We start from the raw sequence: 14,722 nt of genomic DNA on the forward strand, positions 1-14,722 counted from the left end.
TGGATATTTCCAGATTTATGGCTATTTTTATGTAAGCCTTCTGATGGCCATCTTAGACGACATTTTAACTATTTATACACTTTCTGGAGGTCTGATTTTCGTATACTTTTAGCATAAAATTTCAAACGTCAAACACTTCAGAAAGGTGTCGCAATTTTTTACGAGTTAGGCCATTTTCCTTATAACTCGACTCGCATACATTTGTATGTGGGCGGAGTACATTGTTTGGTAGATTTTGTTTTGTATTGCAAGATAGTGCTATAGATACTCATTAAAGCCCGTCTGTACTAGATTGGCAGGGAGGAGGGGTTAGACCTCCCTGCAAGGTCACTGACAGGTGGTTACCTCATCAATTCAGCTCTCAATTAACATACTAAAAAGGGGATTATGGGGGACCAATAGACATCAACTAGGCACTGCTTGCTAAATAGAGGGCGCAAGTCGCTATAAGTAATGCAGTGAGGCTTTAAAGGTGAAGGACAAACGGCCGAAAATGGTACAAATCAATCAGTACCATTAGGGCACCACTGATTTAGTTATTTGTTGACTAACCTGTATAAGCAGTGAACTGTGAGATATGGCTTACAAATGCATTACAATAGTAATGACGTATCCACAAAAAAAAATTCTCTCAATAATCGTAAACAACGTTCGTCATAGGATCGTCTCAGTTCATACAACTGTCTTCAAAAAGCCACTTCAATTGATTCTTACCCCTTACCAAGTGTGTTAAGAAGATATGCTAACAAGAAATCTTATCTAAAAAGCCCAACGATCGAACAGGAACAGTCAAAATGATTCGGCTGATGATCGCTACGCTGATCTGTGTTGTTCTCATCATCCCAGACGATGCAGGTGAGATTATTTGTCCTGACATTATTATAAAAGTCAAGTTTGAGAAAAGTGTTTTTTAAACAATGTATTAAAAGTATCATGCAAAAACGGACAACGTAAGCTCTCCTTCGAATTCGGGCGAGTAAGTGGTTTATTTATCTTTATTGGCAATTGACAGAACTTGTTGGAAATTTCGCGTTGTAGTTTTGAATCCCGTCTGTATTACGTGAAAAAAAGAAGAAGCAGGTAGCTTATTTCCTTTAGACGGCTTTCTTGCTGAAACACTTTTTCGATTGAAAATCTTCTTTCCACTAGACAAGAATAATTTATCACACTATCAAACAGCAGGACATATCTTCAAACATGCAAGAGGCTACCCGCGAGGCAACAATAATTAATGGGACAACGATTTCATCAATTAAGAAAGAAGAACATTAAATAGGAAGTTTTGAAAACTTTTAACTCCGGTTGTGCTTACAAAATGACATGCTTGTGACAAATAAAGTAGGTCCGAGCACAGGTTAATCAGTTTTTCTACAAAAAACATGGATGTAATTGATATTACTATTTAGTGGAGCATGGTTCAAACCTCATCAATTCAGCTCTCAATTAACATAGTCAAAAGGGGATTATGGGGGACCAATAGACACCGACTAGACACTGCTTGCTAAATAGAGGGCGCAAGTCGCTATAAGTAATGCAGTAAGGCTTTTAAGTTGACGGACAAACGGCCGGAAATAGTACCAATCAATCAGTACCATTAGGACACACCTGATTTAGTTATTTGTTGACTAACCTGTATAAGCAGTGAACTGTGAGATATAGCTTACAAATGCATTACAATAGTAATGACGTATCCACTGTCAGCCATCAGGATTTTTCTGATGGGGGGGGGGGGGGGGGGGAGGTGGAGTAGAGCTGAAACATATTGTTCTGGGTCCACTTAGAGCGCAGCGTCTTAAGGCGTGGTGTCCAGGGAAGACAGACCCCCGAAACTCCTGTATTTTGCTAGCGAAAACGCCGCTCCTCGCATAATTTTTGTGCACTATTTGAGAAAGCTTTGCCCCCACATTATGTGATATGCGATGTTAAACTCACGTTCTGTTATGATGTAGAGATTATACTTGCCTGATATTTGATACCTGTAATCAGGGGCGGCGATTTGTTTTCATGCCGTAGGGGGGGGGGGGCGAAAAGCGAGGGACGAGGGAGCATAGTGAGATGGGCGAATGTGACGGAAGTGAATACACCCTCACAGGTTTGTGAAGTTTTGTTGTATTAAAAAAAAAAATAGCAAAACTATGTAGTATAAAAAAGTATAAACCTATCGAGAAAAAAAAAAATCTCTTAAAATTCGTGCACTACGTTCTTCATAGGATCGTTTTAATTGTAATAACTGACTTCAAAGAGCCACTTAATTGACCTTACGAAGTGTGTTAGGATGATAAATAAAAAGGGGCACTTATCTCAAGTAAAAATTGGCACCTTTCCTATGTAAAAAGAACCCCTTTCGGGTACTTGAAAAAGTTCGGGGGGGGGGGGGGGCATTGTGACATACGCCCCCGGCCTCCCCGCCTCTGTACTACAGCAGCGCATGTGGTCGTGAACTGAATGTAATAGAGCGAAATGGAGCAATAGCCAAAGTTAGTCATGTACTGCACTCGAACGGTATAGTGATTTAACTGAAAGGCGTTGTCTGGTTTTTGTTAGTCTAAGCCAAACCCTAGAACGTGAAGACGTCAGTTATCATTTGGAAGTTAATCCATCGACAAAAAAAATTCTCTCAATAATCGTAAACAACGTTCGTCATAGGATCGTCTCAGTTCATACAACTGTCTTCAAAAAGCCACTTCAATTGATTCTTACCCCTTACCAAGTGTGTTAAGAAGATATGCTAAAAAGAAATCTTATCTAAAAAGCCCAACGATCGAACAGGAACAGTCAAAATGATTCGGCTGATGATCGCTACGCTGATCTGTGTTGTTCTCATCATCCCAGACGATGCAGGTGAGATTATTTGTCCTGACATTATTATAAAAGTCAAGTTTGAGAAAAGTGTTTTTTAAACAATGTATTAAAAGTATCATGCAAAAACGGACAACGTAAGCTCTCCTTCGAATTCGGGCGAGTAAGTGGTTTATTTATCTTTATTGGCAATTGACAGAACTTGTTGGAAATTTCGCGTTGTAGTTTTGAATCCCGTCTGTATTACGTGAAAAAAAGAAGAAGCAGGTAGCTTATTTCCTTTAGACGGCTTTCTTGCTGAAACATTTTTTCGATTGAAAATCTTCTTTCCACTAGACAAGAATAATTTATCACACTATCAAACAGCAGGACATATCTTCAAACATGCAAGAGGCTACCCGCGAGGCAACAATAATTAATGGGACAACGATTTCATCAATTAAGAAAGAAGAACATTAAATAGGAAGTTTTGAAAACTTTTAACTCCGGTTGTGCTTACAAAATGACATGCTTGTGACAAATAAAGTAGGTCCGAGCACAGGTTAATCAGTTTTTCTACAAAAAACATGGATGTAATTGATATTACTATTTAGTGGAGCATGGTTCAAACCTTCTTTATATCTGAACATTTGCATTTATTCTAAAGAACGCAAGAACATAATAACAACGGAGCTAATCCATACACAGGAACATAATGATATGTCGCTATTTAAATGAGGTAATCTAAAGTTCTCTGGTGTAATTCATTCATTATAATTGTCGATAAAGCCTATATTCCGTCGAAATGGTACATTTAGAACTTTTAGAACTTTTACTAACACATTAATATTTCAATAATACATGTACATTAAATTAAAGAAGAACGAGAAAAATAAGGATAAATAGAACAACAACAAGGACAAATAATAATGGTACTAATTAGAAGAATAATTACAATAATACTGATAATGATGATGATAATAATAACAATACTGATAATAATATTAAGCCTCTGACTATGCCCTCTCTTAAGTTTTATATTGTTTCGTATTTTTAAAATCTATTATTTGTTCGTTTATTAATTTGTTTTAATTGTTGTTTTACTTGTTCATCATTGTTTTTGCTTATTGTAGTACATCACTACATTTGTGCCTTTTCCAGTCGGAGTTTTTTGTCAATGCACAATCTGATAAAGAACTTGACTTTATTATTGAGGAGTAGATTGGTTTATAAGACCTTGCTTTACCATTTATACTTCATGTTGGGATACAGTGTGAGCGTGTGTATAATTTCAAAGTAAAATTTGTTAACTAAAAAAGCACTGTTCTGAATCCTTATTTTTTTTTTAAAGAATGGAACGTGACTAAAGTGATAAGAGATTCTATTCTACTAAAATTTGCTTGAGGGCAAAAAATATTGAAAAAGAAAAGCATTTGTGTGAGTTCTAGTTTTTCCTTTTGTAAATGGTGATTTCAGACCCGGGCCAAGGTCTAATTCGAATGAATTCAATAGAACTTACAGACAAGGGTCAGCTTCCATTTCTTATTCAGACAACGTTTACTTTTCATACGCAGGAGGTTGATTACAACACATATTGTATAATTTGGTCCATATACCCAAGTCTATTACCATTATTATTATTATTATCACTATTACTATTATTGTTATAATTATTTCATCATTGTTATTACTATTATTACGATTGTTATTATCATTATTATTATCAGTGGCGGATGAAGGGGGGGGGGGGGGGAGGGGGGCCGGGGGCTGGCCCCCCCGGGAAAAAAACCCGTGTAATTTAACTTTTTTTAATTAAACCTTTTTTTTGGAGATGGCCCCCCTTGGCGCTAAAGGGGAGGGGTGCGATTTTTCAAATTTTCGAGGCCCCCCCCAAAAAAAGTACTCACTACCCCCTTCCCCACGGCCCGATTTTCAAATTTTCGGGAGCAAAAAAAAATAACAAAATTAGTGCTCACTACCCCCCCCCCCCCCCCCCCTCACCCCTCCCCCCACCCCCACTGAGCGAAACATTGGCCGGCGGGATTTTCGAATTTCAGCACACTAAATTTGAAATTTATTTTTAATTTGGGCCCCCCTAAGAAATCCTGGACCCGCGCCTGATTATTTTATTATCATTATCTTTATAATTGGTATTGTTATCATTATTGTTATCATTTTCATTACTACTATGATGATTATCATTTTTGTTGTCATTATAACCATCGAAATGACTCACCATTTTCCCGAAAACGACCGGAAGTGACTATTTACATTATAGAAAATAATATATTTTAAATCACATTCCAAAGAATTATGAAATCAATGATATCCGTAAAAGTGCTACAAATTATTTGAGAAGTTTTATATTCGAGATATTTACTACAGTGGCAGCCATTTAGGAATCCTAGATGGCCACTGAGACATATACATTATACATCCTTGGAATTTCTCAATTTTGTCTTTATTTTCTGAGAGAGCATCGAAAATAATGTCCCAATGTCGAGAACCAATTGAATAAGTATGGGCTATAACATGATCATCTGAATAGATTTCCTATAGGAAATAGGTTATATTGTTCTGGTTCATAACATTAAAATGAAGAAAAAATTAAGAAATTCCCAAAACGATTTGTATAATGTCACAGCTTCGGTACTCTATACTATTCAAATTTGAGTCACTGTTTAGAATTAAAAATAGTTACGTGTATTTGAGGGTAGATATTTATAAATGCACGATCAAGTATCACTTAGTATTACTTTACAAATACAAGATAATATAGAAAAATGGCTGCCATTTTGCCATCCAAGATAGCCGTCAGCACCTGCATTGGCCTGAAATAATTAAATATCCATCTCATTTGTAGGGCTACTTTATTTTGATGAAATTCATTCAAGTCAATTAAAAAGTGTTCTGATGGTCAGGAATCCAAGAAAACCAAGATGTGTCCAAAGTGCACACCAGGTTAAAATTACTGTAAGTGAGTTATTTTCAAATTTGAGATGTTTTGTTGTTGTCAGGATGAGAGTTTATTTGTTATCAAGACCTTAAATAGCCTGTATAGCTATCAACACAAGAATAACTCAAAACTGTTCTGTGAATTCATGTTTTCCTTCCATCAGTAGCCTAGGCTCATTAATAAAAATATTTAAATCATTTACAACCCACTCGATAAACTACTATTTACGGGAATCGCATGCTCCTTAAAATGAATTTCATCAACTTTTCACTTTTTTTTTTTACATTATCATGAAACCTCTGCAGTGATACGGCCATAATTTTGAATATTTTTCGTGCAATTTGCAGCTAAAAGTCTTAGTTGTGGTTGGCCCTACAATGGTCCATATTGTATCCCTTTCATTAAGATAAATGGTTAAATTTAGTCAAGTTGTGGGACCATTTACGTAAGCAGTGTTGACTTACAGCTACTTTAGAATAACAAATGCCATCACGAAAACTATATTAGCGACTATATAAGATACTTTCTCTTGCCATATGGCTGCCAAGTCTTTGTTTACAAATAGGCCTATACGGGGCGTCCCAGAAAAAACGAAACCGAAATTTTATCGATGTTTTATCATATCTTAATCACAATTATAATTAATAAATGACACATAATTTTAAAGCATCGGATCTTTCGTCTCCTTTGTGCATGGCTGATCGTCAACAAAACGGAGTTAAGTCTTTTGTCAACTTTGTTTGTTGCTACGGCAGGCTGCCAGATTTCCTGACTGCCAAAACACATTTAGAGTCGGCTTAATGGATTTATCGACCCCTAAATCCTGTATATTACATCTTTAGAATGAATATTACCTGATTTAAGGCCCTAAAGTTAATTCACGGCAGCCATCTGGGATAGCAAGAATATAACAAAATATACATTTAGTGTTAATAAGTACATTTATTTGTAAATAGCCACTTACTTTTAGGGAGATTGGCGGCATTTGGAATTCCGGGATTTCTTAAGGCCATAACACATTTTTATTAAAGTTAGGGTGGATATTTCCTGATTTATGGCTATTTTTATGTAAGCCTTCAGGTGACCAGCTTAGACGACATTTAATAATTTATCCACTTTCTGGAGGTACGATTTTCTTATACTTTTGGCATAATATTTCTGACGTCAAACACTACCGAAATGTGTCGCAATTGTTTAAGGGTTGTGCCATTTTTCCATATAACTCGACTCGCATATGTGGGCGGAGGACATTGTTTGATAGATTTTGTGGTGTATTCCAAGATAGTGCGATAGCCTAGATACTCCGTAAAGTTGAAGGATGAATGGCGGAAAATAGAACCAATCAACCAGAACCAGAAGGGCACACCGGATTCGTTATTTGTTATATGTTGACTATACGCATTGACCTGTGAGATATGGCTTACAGATGCATTACAATAGTAATGAGGTCTCCACTGTCAGTCATGCGCGAGTGCAGGATTTTTGTGATGAGGGGGGGGGGGGGGGGGGTGGGTAGAGCTGAAACATATGCAAAATGCGATAGACGAGGGAGCATAGTGACGAACAGTGGCGAAGGTGACGGAAGTGACTACACCCTCACAGGTTTTTGAAGTGTTGTTGTATTAAAAATTACATTCCTTAGCAAAACTTTAGTATAAAAAACAAGCAATTTACTTTTTCACACTTCCCTTTTACTTTGCCGGTATTAGTGTGCAGTCCAAGGGTTGTAAAGATTTAGTAGGGAAACACACAGTGCAGACTGTGCTGGCGTGATACCAACGAAATACAGATTTTATACACTATTTACTTGTACATTTTGAAGGATATTATGCGAAGGAGCGTAGCGACGGAGCGAGAAGATTTTTGAATTTGTTTTTAATAGTCTAAAAGCTGCACTCTTGCCCCCCCAGAGCGTGTTGCAGTCTTTGGTCAGTATTTGCTATACATTTTTATTTGCACTTTTTCAAAGGGGGGGGGGGGAGGATCTCCCCTAAACATATTGAGAGGGTTTGGGGTGGGGACGTGTCACCCGTCCCCTGGGATCGCTGCCCCTGCCTGTTATATGGCGGAATCCTCAAATACATTCATAGAGAGTTTGTCAACCTAGGTAGCATTGTTCTAATATGTATATCGATGTTCAGTGCGGGTTTTCACAGTATTAAGTTGAACAGATTACATCCCGCCGTTACACGGTTACGGTATTACAAGGAATTATGTTCCAACCATTTGTCCATAGTTAATCAATTAAATAAAAAAGAACATCAATACGTTTGATTTAAAATTCCCTGCTACAGGTATGACATGATGGTATCAATACAATCCGTTTGTTCAGACTCCAAATTACAATGATTTTTTTTAAATTAGTACGGATACGGTCAAACCCCTTTAATTTATCACTTTCTGCATCCGATTCCGTTGTGATGTTGACGTTGTCTTGCATACATTTATAAAAAAAAATATAACACGGTAATGATGATGGTGTTTGATATCTTGTTCAGCTACTATGACTAATGGCATTAAATCAAATGAGAACATGGATTTTGTGCAAAGAGAACTAAACAACATGTTTTCCTTCATCTCAAATCACATTGAACATTGGCATTAGGGGGAGTTACGAAGGTAAGAGCGGTGTCAACTTTGTTTGTTGCTACGGCAGGCATCCAGTGAAAATTAACTCGTTTAATAAAATTATGGAAATGCAAGCATTGCTTTAAGCAAATAGAACTTTTTAGTCCTGGCTCATTTTTTCTAATTGAGGTGTCATATTAAAGGGCAGAAATTGAACTTTCTAGAAATTCGATTTTCTCTTTGAAATTCAGATACCGCGCGCCAAATATTGTTTTGGTTTCCTCTCTTCAAATTATTTTTAATCACTCATGAGTGAAGTATTCATCATATGAGTAACATCGAATGAAAGAGGAGGATCTGAGCTTTACAAATATGTGTCATTTATTAATTATAATTGTGACTAAGTTATGATAAAACATCCATAATCCTCGGTTATTTTTTTTCTTTCTGGGACGCACTGTATATCAAAAAGTCTAATGAGAATAGGAACTCATTGTCAGATCTCTATGATTCTTGTCTGCTAATGGACAATTTATTACTATTCAATTTAGTGGATTTACTTCCACCTCCGCCCCCAACCGCGAACACCAAAGACTTGGTGTGGAGGGATCACGATTCACTAATAATGTTAGATGGTGCAGGCCATATTGGATGGTAAGGTGACGTTCATCTGACCTGCCGTCTTGCAGATAAAATTATCGACACTTCTTATTTGTATAGATGCCGAAACCTGGTAGCCTATAGGATAGTACATATGGCTACAACGATACGTACTGATACTTCTTCATATACGATCGAATATCCTTATACTACTCAAATACACTATCAAATTAACAATAACATGTTCAATAATATAGATTCTAACCCAAATCTGGTCATATTAGAAATTTGGCAGCCATTTTGGACGCCATCTTGGATTGCCAGATTTCCTGACTGCCAAAACACATTTAGAGTCTGCTTAATGGATTTATCGACCCCTAAATCCTGTATATTACATCTTTAGAATGAATATTACCTGATTTAAGGCCCTAAAGTTAATTCACGGCGGCCATCTAGGATAGCAAGAATATAACAAAATATACATTTAGTGTTGATAAGTACATTTATTTGTAAATAGCCACTTACTTTTAAGAAGATTGGCGGCATTTGGAATTCTGGGAGTTCTTAAGGCCATAACACATTTTAAGTTAGGGTGGATATTTCCTGATTAATGGCTATTTTTATGTAAGCCTTCTGGTGGCCAGCTTAGACGACATTTAATAATTTATCCACTTTCTGGAGGTACGATTTTCTTATACTTTTGGCATAATATTTCTGACGTCAAACACTACCGAAATGTGTCGCAATTGTTTAAGGGTTGAGCCATTTTCCATATAACTCGACTCGCATATGTGGGCGGAGGACATTGTTTGGTAGATTTTGTGGTGTATTCGAAGATAGTGCGATAGCCTAGATACTCCGTAAAGTTGAAGGACGAATGGCGGAAAATAGAACCAATCAATCAGAACCAGAAGGGCACACCGGATTCGTTATTTGTTATTTGTTGACTATACGCATTGACCTGTGAGATATGGCCCCGGCCCCCCACTCCGAGAACGGACGGACCCCATGCGTGTTGCCAAAATGTCCTTTCGTAACAAAAGAAAAAGGTCGACCCGTATTGACTTTACACACCGGACTTTTGCTGAAAAGGGGGGGGGGGGTCGGTTGGAACATGCATATGCGTACCCTAAATAACACTGAGTGGGGGCCGGGGATATGGCTTACAAATGCATTACAATAGTAATAAGGTCTCCACTGTCAGTCATGTGCGAGTGCAGGATTTTTGTGATGAGGGGGGGGGGGGGGGGGTAGAGCTGAAACATATGCAAAATGCGATAGACGAGGGAGCATAGTGACGAACAGTGGCGAAGGTGACGGAAGTGACTACACCCTCACAGGTTTTTGAAGTGTTGTTGTATTAAAAATTACATTCCTTAGCAAAACTTTAGTATAAAAAACAAGCAATTTACTTTTTCACACTTCCCTTTTACTTTGCAGGTATTAGTGTGCAGTCCAAGGGTTGTAAAGATTTAGTAGGGAAACACACAGTGCAGACTGTGCTGGCGTGATACCAACGAAATACAGATTTTATACACTATTTACTTGTACATTTTGAAGGATATTATGCGAAGGAGCGTAGCGACCGAGCGAGAAGATTTTTGAATTTGTTTTAGTCTAAAAGCTGCACTCTTGTCCCCCCCCAGAGCGTGTTGCAGTCTTTGGTCAGTATTTGCTATACATTTTTTATTTGCACTTTTTCAAATTTCCCGGGGAGGGGGGAGGGGGGAGGATCTCCCCTTAACAAATTGAGAGGGGGTAGGGGTGGGGACGTGTCCCCCGTCCCCTGGAAACGCTGCCCCTGCCTGTTATATGGCGGAATCCTCAAATACATTCATAGAGAGTTTGTCAACTTAGATACCATTGTTCTCATGTATATCGATGTTCAGTGCGGGTTTTCACAGTATTAAGTTGAACAGATTACATCCCGCCGTTACACGGTTACGGTATTATAAGGAATTATGTTCCAATCATTTGTCAATCAATTAAATAAAAAGGAACATCAATACGTTTGATTTAAAATTCCCTGCTACAGGTATGATATGATGGTATCAATACAATCCGTTTGTTCAGACTCCAAATTACAATGATTTTTTTAAATTAGTACGGATACGGTCAAACCCCTTTAATTTATCACTTTCTGCATCCGATTCCGTTGTGATGTTGACGTTGTCTTGCATACATTTATAAAAAAAAATATAACACGGTAATGATGATGGTGTTTGATATCTTGTTCAGCTACTATGACTAATGGCATTAAATCAAATGAGAACATGGATTTTGTGCAAAGAGAACTAAACATCACTTTTTCCTTCATCTCAAATCACATTAAACATTGGCATTAGGGGGAGTTACGAAGGTAAGAGCGGGTTATTAAATCAGTGATCTTAATAACCGAACCAAAATATGTGCGCTGATATCAGAAATATCAATCCCATTGAATATATTTACGCAGTTCGGACCACTTTGGTCATTTCGATCACAGGCTAGCCGTTTTGCTGCGATGCACTATTTGAAAGACGTCGACCAGGGGGTCGTTAGTCGGAACCGCCACAAGTTCATGGACATCCTTTGTCCATAGAGGGCGTACTTGGAAAGCAGTTTTGGTAAACTGAATGTACCTACCCTCTATTTTAAATAAAACTTGAATAAATAAATAAATAAATAATCCTGTTGAAACTTGTATAATATAATTAACACGCGTTTCTATGGGATGTCCACGAACTTCGACTTATGACGGTTTCGAGTATTACGGTCTCCAGCAACCTAAACAATCGGCATGTCACAGCTTGCCGGAGGGGGCGCTTTTAACTGTAAATCCACCCCTATTATATTGGTGTTATTATTGTTTATTCGGCAAATACAACATAAAGAAAACGATGAATGAAAACAGCAGAGTTGAAGATTATCACATGTATGCAAGAAGAACAACAACTCATATAAAATCGACTTACGTAACTATAACCCAGTGGTCTCATTCGTTTTGCACGAACTGCTTGTGTTTCCTATCCAGGTCCTTTCAAATTTCAATTGCGTATTCTCCGTCATCCAATCTAGGTCATCTGATTCTTCGTTTTTGGAAATCACTCATGTACTTGTGTGACTGTCCAGGGACAATGTTGTCCCTTTCTTGTCCGTTTTAGGAACTTCCTTTCTTCCCGCTTCGTATCTCCACTATCCTTGATGATACAGACTTCTAACAAATCCCTCTAGATAGTCCATAAGCCCGCTCCCCCACTCAGTGTTATTTCGGGTACGCATATGCATGTTCCCACCTTTTGAAAACCAGGCGCGGATCCAGGATTTCTTAGGGGAGGGGGCCCAACTTTTTTTTTTTTTGCTCCCGAAAATTTGAAAATCGCGCCGGCCGAAAAGTCGCTCAGTGGGGGGGGGGGGGGGGAGGTGGAGGTGGGTACAGAGCACAATTTTTTTTTTTTTTTTTTTGCTCCGAAAATTTGAAAAACGCGCCGGCCAAAAATTCGCTCAGTGGGGGGGGGGGGGGGGGGGGGGGGGGGGGGGGGGGGGGGGGGGGTAGTGAGCACATTTTTTTTTTTTGATCCTCAAAAAAATTTCAATTTGCACCCCCCCCTTGAGCGCCAGGGGGGGGGGGCCCAACCCCCAAAAAAGGTAAAAATCACGTGATTTTACATGATTTTTTTCTCAAGGGGGGGGGGGGGGGGGGGGGGCCCGGGCCCCCCGGGCCCCCCCTGGATCCGCCACTGTTGAAAACACCCCTAAGTCCGGTGTGTAAAATCAATTTTGTGTATGTACGAGCCGGACTTTGGTGCGTGAAAAGTACCCCTTTACCGGACATTTTAGGAACGCGCATGCGGTCATTCTGATCCCGGGTGGGGGGGGGGGGGAGGGGGGGGGGTGGAGAGGGGGCCGGGCCGGGTCCATAATACACGTTCTTTCATCTACGACGTATAACCTGCCCATCAAAGATGTCATCTTTATACTTTTATTTTAAATTCGCATCCAATCGACTCCGTCAAAAACCTCAAATATTCTTTAAAAATGACACCTAAAAACCGCTAATTGCCTTAACTTTCTCATACAAATTCTGTTCTGTCTCAAATTCGCAGTAAAGTCAATCGTATCATAGCACACGTCCTCGCCAAATGTCACGCTCCAATAGTCATGCACGATATAAATAGCGCTTCTATAAAGTTCTATTGTTTTTCTTTCTGTGGCCGTAGCTCCATTATGCCTGCGCAAACCCACACTCCTCTTCGGATTTAGATACTTCAAGTAATATCCCTTTCACTGACCAACTATGCGAAAATTGCCCTCCAAATTTGCAGTTTCCAAGAAAAATGCGAAAAACTTCAACTTTTATTTTCATTTATGTGTTCAAACTGTGTCCAGCTACTTGTCAGGTAAACTACAGTCCACCCCTGAGTAATACAAACAATGCGTGCCCTTCAGGAATGAGCATCACTCAGAATACACAATGTGATTTTACCTGCCCTACTGGATACAATCAGGTCGGGAGCTCAACTGTCTATTGCCAGTCCAACGGTCTTCTATCTGATCAAATTGGATGCGAGAGTAAGTAAAATTATAAAAGAAATGTCTTAATGATTACAGTATTTAAACTGACCCCAATTTGGTTACTGCAGTATAAACATATCTCAAGGAGTGCAGCCCTAAAGTAATGAGTATCTTTTGGGGGTAACTAAAAAGCAGAATGTCAAAATGCTTTCAAATGTAAATTTTAGCACCTTATCAATGGTATAAGTTTTTACCGGTTTTTACAGACTGTTTTGACTTTCGTACCTTCTCAGATCTGACCAGTTAGAAAAAATACACAAAGACACACATACAACGTAACCTGTACTTCTTGGTCATCAAAACTGCACAGAGAAAATGACGATATTGTAAAGACGTAGCCTAATGATCGAGGGTTGGTCAGGTAAACTTGATTCCTACTTTCCCGTCTGAATATTTAAGAAATGAGGGGGGTTTAAATGTTATTTGATATTCCATTCTCTTTCTGTATATAGAAATGGCATTAGGTCCATTGCAACAGAAATTGTTTTTTTGAATCTCACTTGTCATTCGACTCGATTTCTATTCTCTCCAGTTCTTTGCGAGGTTAACTACACTTTGCCGGTGACTAATACCAACAACGCGTGCCCTGCAGGAACAAACATCACTGAGAATACACAATGTGATTTTACCTGTCCTACTGGATACAATCTGGTAGGGAGCTCAACTGTCTATTGCCAGACCAACGGTGAACTATCTGATCAAATTGGATGCGAGCGTAAGTAAAAGGAATTACTTATTGATAGAAGTGTATTCTGGAGTAAAATACATTTTCTTCATTTTTACTTCACTATTTTAACGCATTTGATACGAGATTGATGTTATCGGACTACAAAACATATTTTTACTCTCTCTCCTTCACTTCAGTCATTACATGTCCTGTTTCGAACTATACCTCGCCTCTCATTGGGTCATGTGAATCGAACTCTACTGTTGATTGGTCAACTGAATGTACGTTTGGATGCGCTGAGGGATATCTCCTTGAAGGAGATGATACTTCAAGTTGTGGCGTAAATGGACAACTAAACGGATCTCTTCCAACTTGAACAAGTAAGTTAGAGTACATTTCACTAGAGGTTTGTGCAATTAGTATGATCGAAATTCAAAGACATATAAAAAGTCTACCTGTATCAACAAGAGTAACCTGATCAAGATTAATACAAACATTGCATTACCAAAATATTCCTTATTCCATTTCGATTTTAAGATGATCATTGACACCTAAATAAAAGAGTGAACGAACAATAGGTTACACACTGTAAACGTTCT

General features: G+C 38.5%; 1 protein-coding gene across 1 annotated transcript; it reads left to right on the plus strand.

Moving 5' to 3' along the window:
- The first annotated feature begins 794 nt into the window (after nucleotides 1-794).
- Nucleotides 795-14,499, plus strand: LOC115920670 (E-selectin-like). The gene is made up of 4 exons (XM_030977038.1): nucleotides 795-855; nucleotides 13,271-13,453; nucleotides 13,989-14,171; nucleotides 14,321-14,499. The coding sequence occupies exons 1-4, from the start codon at nucleotides 795-797 to the stop codon at nucleotides 14,497-14,499; spliced, it is 606 nt and encodes a 201-aa protein (XP_030832898.1).
- Nucleotides 14,500-14,722: the final 223 nt, after the last annotated feature.

This window comes from Strongylocentrotus purpuratus, unplaced genomic scaffold (assembly GCF_000002235.5).
Source record: "Strongylocentrotus purpuratus isolate Spur 01 unplaced genomic scaffold, Spur_5.0 spur5_scaffold_9, whole genome shotgun sequence".
Lineage (NCBI taxonomy): Eukaryota > Metazoa > Echinodermata > Echinoidea > Camarodonta > Strongylocentrotidae > Strongylocentrotus > Strongylocentrotus purpuratus.

Excerpts from the sequence above, each read along its gene's own strand:
- LOC115920670 (XM_030977038.1), top strand. The coding sequence starts at position 795 with ATGATTCGGCTGATGATCGCTACGCTGATCTGTGTTGTTCTCATCATC. Across the intron at positions 13,454-13,988 it reads TGATCAAATTGGATGCGAGA|TTCTTTGCGAGGTTAACTAC; the intron begins GTAAGTAAAATT and ends TATTCTCTCCAG. Across the intron at positions 14,172-14,320 it reads TGATCAAATTGGATGCGAGC|TCATTACATGTCCTGTTTCG; the intron begins GTAAGTAAAAGG and ends CCTTCACTTCAG.